The 10,415-nt window shown below is 43.7% G+C and overlaps 1 protein-coding gene across 1 annotated transcript in view; it reads left to right on the top strand.

Moving 5' to 3' along the window:
- Positions 1 to 3,822: 3,822 nt before the first annotated feature.
- Positions 3,823 to 10,415, top strand: part of HORMAD1 (HORMA domain containing 1) — a 30,609-nt gene continuing 24,016 nt past the window's right edge. Inside the window, exons 1-6 of the mRNA XM_030542076.1 lie at positions 3,823 to 4,034; positions 4,629 to 4,773; positions 4,948 to 5,011; positions 9,091 to 9,127; positions 9,628 to 9,648; positions 9,739 to 9,765. Coding sequence (XP_030397936.1) covers positions 4,002 to 4,034; positions 4,629 to 4,773; positions 4,948 to 5,011; positions 9,091 to 9,127; positions 9,628 to 9,648; positions 9,739 to 9,765 — 327 coding nt within the window. The 5' untranslated portion in view covers positions 3,823 to 4,001. The remainder of the gene's footprint in view (positions 4,035 to 4,628; positions 4,774 to 4,947; positions 5,012 to 9,090; positions 9,128 to 9,627; positions 9,649 to 9,738; positions 9,766 to 10,415) is intronic.

The raw sequence follows: 10,415 nt of genomic DNA, 5'->3' as shown, positions 1-10,415 counted from the left end.
GAATAGATGCTAATTCTTGTAATGATGGAGGCCCTATAACTACCTAGATTGTTCAGAAAGTTTGAGAAGCTTTCTATAATCAAGTTTCTCAATGGTTTTGCAGGTGAAACCGTTGCTTTTTAATTTGCCAAAAATGCCCTTTTTTAATGCTCAGGTTTTTAAGAACCTCAAAACACACCTGAAAACAGTTGAACATGTATGATAAGTAGGGTTGGATGAATTCCTGGAGATTTCGCCACATGACATAATCTTTAATTCCTGCAGACTCCAGTACAATCCTGGAGGGTTGGCAATCCTAATGATACTATGTACTATGGCACCAAAGTCAATGTTAAATGCGAGATTTACTGACAGTAAATCATCTCAAAATTTTATCCCACGAATCACAATAGTTGGTGTTTTTTCTCAAAGATCTTGGATTTTTGTGATTATGTGAAAATCCCAGCCTTTTTTTTTATTTTTTAAAATGTGTTTCTAGTGCTGATGGTTGTGGATAAAAGGTTGAAAATGTGATCCAAGTGAACCATACAGGCTCAAAGACCAGAAGGCAAATAAAAAGCACCCTAAATGTATTTTTAATTTAATGATTATTAAACCATTCTCGTGATTTTGGGGGTGGAGGGTCAGGACTCATAATTTTTGAATGCTTGGGGTTGGCAATACTCATGTTATAATGTATTACAGAAAGCTGCATGCATGATAATTCAGAACCTATATTAGCTGTTCTACTGCCCTTGTCCTGCTTCCTGGGTTTCTTGGTAATTAATGTCTTAGTATGCTAATTTCTCAATAATTGTACTGGGATAATAGCCAATATAATCTTTCAGTATGCAGTTTTTATTAATTTTAAATTATGTATTGTTAAATGACAATCAGATGCTTTCTCAAAACTTGCTGATTGTAAGATTTTGCATGCATTACTTCCCACAGAAGCTTTAGAATGTGGTGATCACTGTCTGTACAGTATTTTGTAGATAGCACCAGGACACTTAATTATCGTGCTTATTAGCTGAAATGTTTGATAATTTTGTCCTTTTTTATTAAATAAAAGCAAAACCTGAAAGATACAGCTTGATATTTGGCTAGTTTAATTTTTAACTTAGATGTTTTTAAATATTGCACAATACATCTTTTTCAAAATAGTTAACAAAAATAGTTTAAAAAAACCCAATTCCATTTCTGGCAAAGAAATGAAGAATGATGAAAAAGTAACAGAGACTATATTTCTCTCTTAATACTTTCCCTCAGAAATTGCCATATATATTAGGTGATATTTGTATTGTGTTATACGCTCTATTCCCCTCTATGAGATGGACTATCCAATATGAGCTAATGTTTTTATGGTCCTGTCCTCCTACAGTCTGTAACTATTGCAGAATACGACTCTTAACACTGTTACACAAGTGTGGGTGTTTCAAATGGCTCTGTGCTTTACACAAGTCCCCATGATGGGCTCAGATTCCCACTCTTCCAACGAACTGCAACCTCCATTTTCCTTCCCCAGGCGAGCCGCTGTGACGTCTAGGCTAACAGCGGGAAGGTGAAAGGTGTGGAGTCTTTGGACATGGCCCTGGGAGCGGTGCGGGAAGCAATGAGCAGAGAGGAGGCAAGAGTGTTTGCAAATGGCGCTGGGTGGGAGGCAATAGGGCACGAGGAAGAGCCATTGCATGTGGCATGACAGGGCTGATGGAGGCAATAGTGGGAGAAGAAAAACAATGAAGAGCCTTTGGCTCTGAGTGCACCACAGCAGTGCCCTGGAGCACCATAGCGCAGGCACTTCCAACATGGAAGGGCTTCTCCTACCACTGTGGCTAATCTGGCTGCACCAGAGGGTTAGGGCAACCTTACAACAAAGCACAGGGTGCAACATTTTTCACTGCCAGGAGCCATGCAGCTCGGGCAATCTAATTTTTAGTGTAGACCAGGCCTTCATAGTGACTGGAGCTGTGAGGAGAAGAAGATGCTAACAGCCTTTGCACGTGGCCCCACACAAGGCAGAGGTGGGGGAACCAGGGTACCACAGGGACGGGCAGCAGCTTTGCACGCTAGCCCCAGGGCGGGGTGAGAAGGAAGCCTTGGGAGAGGCTGTGGCAGGCAGCGCGGGCTCTTTGCACGCGGCCCTTCGTGGAGGGCTCAAGGGCGCTAACGTCAGTTGGGCGGCAAGGCGAAAAGGCGGGAAAGGCCTTTGCACACGGCCCCCTGATGGGAGCAAGGAAAGAGAGGGGAGAAAGGCGGTTACGCTGCACACGGCCCCCGTTCCAGGGAAGGCGCGCGCGTCAACAGCGCGAGAGGAAAGGGCGGGAAAGCTGTCGGCGCGCGGACAAAGGAGCGGGGCGGGGGGGCTCAGGCGGCGGCGGCGGCCGGCCCTCACTAAGGCGGGGCGGACCGGGCCGGGCAAGGCGCGGGGGGACGGGGTCTTTTCCGGGGCCGGGGGACGCGGTGGGTTGCGCCCCATGAGGCGCTAGGATTATCCCCCTCTTCCAATGAGTTGCGACGCCTGTTTCCTCGGCCCCACCCCCCCCCGCGCACCCGTGGGTCTCAGTTTCCCCACTGGCCCCAAGTCCGCGGGTTTCAGCCCCCCCCTTGCTTCACCCCAGCTGCTTGAGCGCTGCAGAGGCCCAGCTGGGGTGGGGGGCAGGGCAGCTGTACTGCCTTTGCCCAGTGAGTCTCTTTCCCTTGCCCAGCTGCAACCCCCCCCATCCATTTTGTCTAGGGCAGCGTCTGACGCCAAAGGAGCCCTTTAAAGCAGACTCACAGGTTGTCAGGGCACGTCCGCCCTGGAGCGGCACAGTCACGGGTAGCACCATAGTGTGGCCGTGCCCTGTGTTGGGAATGGGCTGTCTGTATCGGTGGGGGTAATCTACCTCCCTGAGGGGCGGTGACGAGGCGCCTGGAAGAATTCTGCCAACCTGCCTGGGGCTGGGCAGGGATGGTTCTGTTGATCTAACTAGAGCGCTTTGGGTGTGGAATGTTTCCCGGGCCTCAGCGACGTAGCTAGGACGGTTAATTTTTAAGAGTAGACCAGACCTAAGGCCACAACTACACTGGGAGCCTGGTTACTGGCTTACTATGCTGGCGAAGCAACTCTAGGGCTGGGCCACACTTAAAACATTACAGCGTAGATCAGTGGTTCTCAACCTGTTTATCGTTGTGGGCCGTATATGCAGCTATCTGTATGTTATATGGGTTGCATCCATACTATATACTACCTGTGTGGCCCTGAGGATGTCCCATGGTCCACAGCTTTGTGCTGATCGGGCTGCAAGCAAGACATGGGTTGAGAAACACTGGCATAGATGCTACTTATGCTGATGGATGGGGTTCTCCTGTTGGCATAGGTAATGTGCCCCTCTGAGAAACAATAGCTGGGTCCACTGAAGAATTCTTCTATCAACCTAGTACTGTCTACACAGAGACCTAGATTGGCTTAATTATGTTGTTCAGGTGTGGATGTTTCAAACTCCAGAGTGATGTAGCTGAGTTGATCTAATTTTGTAGTGTAGACAGCACCTGGTGTGGATGCAGTTATACTGGCACAGCTGTGTTTTGTACCATTAGTAAAATCATCTCACCTGAGCAAAACAAGTTATATTAGGAAAAGTGCATTTTGTCAGCATATCTGCGTCTACAGTAGGGAATTCTGCCTGCATTCATTGCACCCCTGGGTGACATAGTCGTGTCAGCAGAAGTGTGTACTGTAAACCAGGCTAAAGACTGTAGACCTTTCCTCCCATGAGTGATCCTCATTCACATAGGTAGTCACACTTAAATCAATGGGATTACATACATGAATAAAAATTGTTCGTGTGAGTAAAGGTTTGCATTTAGGCTTCTGACTTGCGTTGGTTTCCATAGAACCTAGGAGCCTAAATACCTTGGTAGATCTGGGCCAGTGTTCTGAAAACTGAATGGACAGGATCGACATGTGTATATTTCATCAGAGTGCAAACTAACCATGCTAATATCCCAATTTTATTAACAGATAGGAAAAGACTGACAATATGGCAACTGCCCAGATGCAAAGAAATTCTATGGTATGGTTCCATTTATTTCAGTATATTTTTGGCACACTTGATTGCAGTAGTCAGGTGTACAAACTAATTACTTTCAGGACTATTTTATTGCCCAAAATTACCCCTGCAGCTAATTACACTTGAAAAGAGTATTTCAAATTCATAATTTATTCCTTTATAAACAGAAGATGTTACTCAGGAGTAGTTCTTATTGCCTAAGTAGTCTCATTGAGCTATGCACAGTTGTAAAAGATCACAGGGTTCAATTAAACAGTAAGGTCCTGATACTGCTTTATGCACAGTGAAACTTCACATTCAAGTCAGTAGAATTATTTATAGTGCAAAAAGTTAGTGTTACTCTTTACATGATTGGAAGCTATCATAACGTGATAGTGATGATGTTCAACAAGGGAAGTGAACAAGAGAAGGATGGAGATTATTTGTTGAAAAATGCTTCGTTAGTTCCTTTAACGTTAAAATAAAATTGGTAGACCTGTGTACATTTGGCTAGTAGGATGAGGCATTTTATTTGTTTTCAGTATTTGAAAGGCAAATGAATGAAAATAAACTCCCCTGTATACTGGAGATTAATTCCTCTCTCTCTTTTAATTTTAGAGTGCAGTAATATTTCCTAATAAAATATGTACTGAACAGCAGTCTTTGATATTGGTGAAGAGACTCCTAGCAGTAGCAGTATCCTGCATTACTTACCTAAGAGGAATTTTTCCAGAATGTGCCTATGGAACAAGATATCTAGATGGTAACATGCTGTTTCTGAGATTCCTTTGATATAAAATATTTCTCTGTTCTTGTGACAAAGAATTTTAGAGAGTTTATTTGAGCTAACTTAAGTTAGTGTTGTATCTGTACTTTAGTGTTGTAATTTAGTAATGTAGCTCTACTTTTCTAACTAAAGTTTATTTGTTTGTTTCAGACCTCTGTGTCAAGATTTTGAGGGAAGACAAAAACTGCCCTGGATCCACTCAGTTGGTGAAATGGTATGTTGATTTTATAGCATTCATAATATTATTATAACATGTCAAGTCTGAAAATTAGCTCTCTAGTAAAAGAAAAATTGTTCATTCACTGTTAGTGTGTACTGGTCATTTGATGTATTTAATGCTTAGTATTTACTGTTTTGGTATACAGACTTTACACATTGAAAAATCAGAATTTATACATTTCAGTACCATGTGATGAGCTTAACTTTCACATTTGGTTTTATGGAAAGATTTACGATCTTGGGATTCATATTAGCAAGGTATTTAAGCATATTTGTGACCTGAAACATGTGAGTAGTCTTTTTGAAGCCAATGGGATGACTAACATTTTAAGTTATGCACATCCTGAAGCATCCTGCTGAACTGGGGTAAAAACAAATTGTTGCAAAAATTATTTTCATGCCAAGAATGTGTGTCCCTATATCCACTGTTGCCTGTTCTCGCGGTTCTCTCAGGACCTGATTCTTTGTTGCTCTGTGTTGTAGTCATTTTCTCCAGTACAGTGTGGATGTAAAATGCTACCAAATCAGAATAGTAGTGTTTTATGCTCACTTTTCACTGTTATAAATGACTTCCCAAAGTGCCCTCATTTTTTAGTGGTCGAGGTTGGGATACAATATTTTCATTAACATTACATCTATTGTATTTCTGTAACTTTTAAACATGAGGATTATGTTCTCAAGCTTGACAAAAAATAAGAGTTTAGTTTTTAAAAATCTGTAGCTGAATATATATTAGTAAGTATCTTGTATATATTGTGTAAGACTGGTTCTTATTCTTTTCTTCTAATGTTCTATTGGGTTATGGTAAATTATTGACGAGTTTTTGGCTATTTATATATTTTGGTATCTCTTTTGCATATTTTTTACGTAAAATGCAATTAAAGTTTTTTTAAATAAACATACCAAGACTAAGGCCATGTCTACATCTAAAATTTTGCAGCGCTGGTTGTTACAGCTGTATTAGTACAGCTGTATAGGGCCAGCGCTGCAGAGTGGCCACACTTACAGCAACCAGCGCTGCAAGTGGTGTTAGATGTGGCCACACTGCAGCGCTGTTGGGCGGCTTCAAGGGGGGTTCCGGGACCGAGAGAGCAAACCGGGAAAGGAAACCAGCTTCGCCGCGGTTTGCTCTCTCGGTCCCGGAGCCAGCCAGGAAACCGCAGGGAAGGAGACCTGCTTGCTCGGGGTTCCGGGACCGAGAGAGCAAACCGGGAACGCCGCGGTTTGCTCTCTCGGTCCCGGAGCCAGCCAGCAAACCGCGGGGAAGGAGACCTGCTTGCTCGGGGTTCCGGGACCGAGAGAGCATACCGGGAACGCCGCGGTTTGCTCTCTCGGTCCCGGAGCCAGCCAGCAAACCGCGGGGAAGGAGACCTGCTTGCTCGGGGTTCCGGGACCGAGAGAGCAAACCGGGAACGCCGCGGTTTGCTCTCTCGGTCCCGGAGCCAGCCAGCAAACCGCGGGGAAGGAGACCTGCTTGCTCGGGGTTCCGGGACCGAGAGAGCAAACCGGGAACGCCGCGGTTTGCTCTCTCGGTCCCGGAGCCAGCCAGCAAACCGCGGGGAAGGAGACCTGCTTGCTCGGGGTTCCGGGACCGAGAGAGCAAACCGGGAACGCCGCGGTTTGCTCTCTCGGTCCCGGAGCCAGCCAGCAAACCGCGGGGAAGGAGACCTGCTTGCTCGGGGTTCCGGGACCGAGAGAGCAAACCGGGAACGCCGCGGTTTGCTCTCTCGGTCCCGGAGCCAGCCAGCAAACCGCGGGGAAGGAGACCTGCTTGCTCGGGGTTCCGGGACCGAGAGAGCAAACCGGGAACGCCGCGGTTTGCTCTCTCGGTCCCGGAGCCAGCCAGCAAACCGCGGGGAAGGAGACCCCGAGCAAGCAGGTCTCCTTCCCCGCGGTTTGCGGGCTGGCTCCGGGACCGAGAGAGCAAACCGCGGCGTTCCCGGTTTGCTCTCTCGGTCCCGGAACCCCGAGCAAGCAGGTCTCCTTCCCCGCGGTTTGCTGGCTGGCTCCGGGACCGAGAGAGCAAACCGCGGCGTTCCCGGTTTGCTCTCTCGGTCCCGGAACCCCGAGCAAGCAGGTCTCCTTCCCCGCGGTTTGCTGGCTGGCTCCGGGACCGAGAGAGCAAACCGCGGCGTTCCCGGTTTGCTCTCTCGGTCCCGGAACCCCGAGCAAGCAGGTCTCCTTCCCCGCGGTTTGCTGGCTGGCTCCGGGACCGAGAGAGCAAACCGGGAAAGGAAACCAGCTTGATTACCAGAGGCTTCCTCCTTCCACGGAGGTCAAGAAAAGCGCTGGTGAGTGTCTACATTGCATTACCAGCGCTGGATCACCAGCGCTGGATCCTCTACACCCGAGACAAAACGGGAGTACGGCCAGCGCTGCAAACAGGGAGTTGCAGCGCTGGTGATGCCCTGCAGATGTGGACACTCTCAAAGTTGCAGCGCTGTAACTCCCTCACCAGCGCTGCAACTTTCTGATGTAGACAAGCCCTAAAAATTATATTGGTTTTTGTGCTTAAAAGATGCATAGACTTAAGTGAAATAGTTAAACTCGTCAGCTGATTTATGAAAACATGTTAGTGTTTGATAATGGCAGGCATACAATTTAATTAAATTTATACTTGTTCTGTAAAGAGCCTGGTATGTTTTTGGATGTTGCAAACATTATAGTTAATTTTGTCTATTAATACAAATAAAAAGACAAAACTAATGGAATAAGCATTGTTTATTACTTCTGTATTTCATTATATAAAATTGTATAAAATTAAGAAGTATAAACACAAGAATTTCATTTTCATAGAATCATAGAACTGGAAGAGACCGCGAGGGGTCATGTAGTCCAGTCCCCTGCACTCATGGCAGGACTAATTATCTAGATCACTCCTGACAGGTGTTTGTCTAACCTGCCCTTAAAAATGTCCAATGATGGAGATTCCACAACCTCCCTAGGCAATTTATTCCAGTGTTTAACCACCCTTCCAGTTAGGAAGTTTTTCCTAATGTCCAACCTAAACCTCCCTTGCTGCAATTTAAGCCAATTGTTTCATGTCCTATCCTCAGAGGTTAAGAAAAACAATTTTTGTTCCTCTTTCTTGTAACAACTTGTTTTTTACATACTTGAAAACTGTAATCATGTCCCCTCTCAGTCTTCTCTTTTCCAGACTAAACAAACCCAATTTTTTTTCAATCTTCCCTCCTAGTTCATGTTTTCTAGACCTTTTAATCATTTTTGTTGCTCTTCTCTGGACTCTCTCCAATTTACCCACATCCTTCCTGAAATGTGGTGCCCAGAATTGGACACAGTACTCCAGTTGAGGACTAATCAGAGCAGAGTAGAGCAGAAGAATTACTTCTTGTGTCTTGCTTACAGCACTCCTGCTAATACATCCCCGAGTGATGTTTGCTTTTTTTGCAACAGTGTTACACTGTTGACTCATATTTAGCTTGTGATCCATTATGACCCCCAGATCCCTTTCCACATTATTCCTTCCGAGGCAGTCATTTCCCATTTTGTATGTGTGCAACTGTTTGTTCCTTCTAAATGGAGTACTTTTCATTTGTCCTTATTGAATTTCATCCTATTTACTTCAGACCATTTCTCCAGTTTGTCCAGATCATTTTGAATTTTAATCCTGTCCTCCAAAGCACTTGCAACCCCTCCCAGCTTGGTGTCATCCACAAACTTTATAAGTATACTCTGTATGCCATTATCTAAATCATTGATGAAGATATTGAACAGAACTGGACCCAAACTGATCCCTGTGGGACCCCACTCGTTATGGCCTTCCAGCCTGACACTGAACCACTGATAACTACTCTCTGGGAACAGTTTTCCAACCAGTTTTGCACCCACCTTATAGTACCTCCATCTAGGTTGCATTTCCCTAGTTCATGAGAAGGTCAAGATATACCACATCCGCTGCTTCCCTCCATCCACAAGGCTTATTACGCTGTCAGAGAAAGCTACCAGGTTGGATTGACATGATTTTTTGGTTTTTGTTTTGTTTTGTAGGAATTTTTATGTAATCAGACGCAAATCAAAATGGTAATTAGTAATAATATTATTTTATTTTTACAGGATGTTAGGATGCTATGATGCTTTGCAGAAAAAATATGTAAGTCTGCCAGCATAATTTTGTTATATTTTAATATACTGTAACATTATGCATTTGTATACTGCTAATAGCTGCCTCTTGTGGTTTTGGGGCTACTGTTTACAAAATAACTGCAGTTTAGCCAGATGTGAAAATTAAAGGCAATTCCAGGTACTCAGCATCTCACAGACTGTGGCCCATAAGTCTTGATGGTAAAGACTTCTGCCCTGTGTATACCATCTGAGGATTTGGCACTACATGTCTGAGATATGACTTTGGAAAAATTTCTGATGTCCTGATTCAGCAAAGCACTGAAGTCAACGGTGTTTGCTTAAAGTTAAGCACATGCGTATATCCTTTGTTACATAGAGATGGATGTAAACATGCTTTCCTAAACCAGGGCCCTAATTTCCACTTGTTGTTTTGTTTTTTTGAATCTGCACTATAAATTGGTATACAGGATTATTTTATAGGTTACATTTAATTTATTGTTTTTCTTTCCTTAATTACATTTTAAACAGCTAAGAATGGTTGTCCTAGCAGTAAGTATCTTTAAAATATTTACACAGCTTTCAAAATAAGTGTATTTATTTTATTTATTCTCATTTATATTATTTATTTTTAAAATATAGGTCTACACTCATGCAGAAGACCCTCAGGTAAATTTAATATAATATTTAAGGTTGACTGCTGATAGTAATATTCACATTGAAATTTGCATATACAGGCATATAGAATATTTCACATTTGGTCCAAATTCACACTATTTATCTAAATAAGTTATATCGTAACACAAGAATTGCCATAGCTGATATTTAGTCTAGTATCTTGTGTCTGACAGTAACCAGCACCAGACACTTCAAAGGAAAGTTGAAAAAATCTCATGGGGAACAAATTATGTAATGAACTGCCTATAAGAGGAGTTTCTTTCTAATTCTATATAGTAAATTCCATGAATTCTTTCAAGCCAGACATAATTTTATGAGCCACTAGGTGTCACCCTAGCTCTGTATGGTGTATATGACATTTTTGGACCATGACTAATTTGAACTGAAAATTTTCTTTAAAAAACTTTAACTCAAACTTGTGTTTTTTTTCTTATAATATATGGCAGCTGGTAGAGACTGCTGCCATTAATTTTATTTGATGGCAACAACAATTGTATAAATAAGCTGTGCATAAAAAAAGTCAGAATGAAACATTGACATTAGAAAGCTATAATCCAGTGGTATTCAACCTGTGTGCCGCATGTGGCCCTGTTAGCACAAAGCTGGGCCACAGCTGTGTGCTAAAGGCTGCTTGGCCTGTG

This window comes from Gopherus evgoodei, chromosome 24, assembly GCF_007399415.2.
Source record: "Gopherus evgoodei ecotype Sinaloan lineage chromosome 24, rGopEvg1_v1.p, whole genome shotgun sequence".
NCBI lineage: Eukaryota > Metazoa > Chordata > Testudines > Testudinidae > Gopherus > Gopherus evgoodei.
This window is presented reverse-complemented; position numbering and strand designations above follow the sequence as displayed.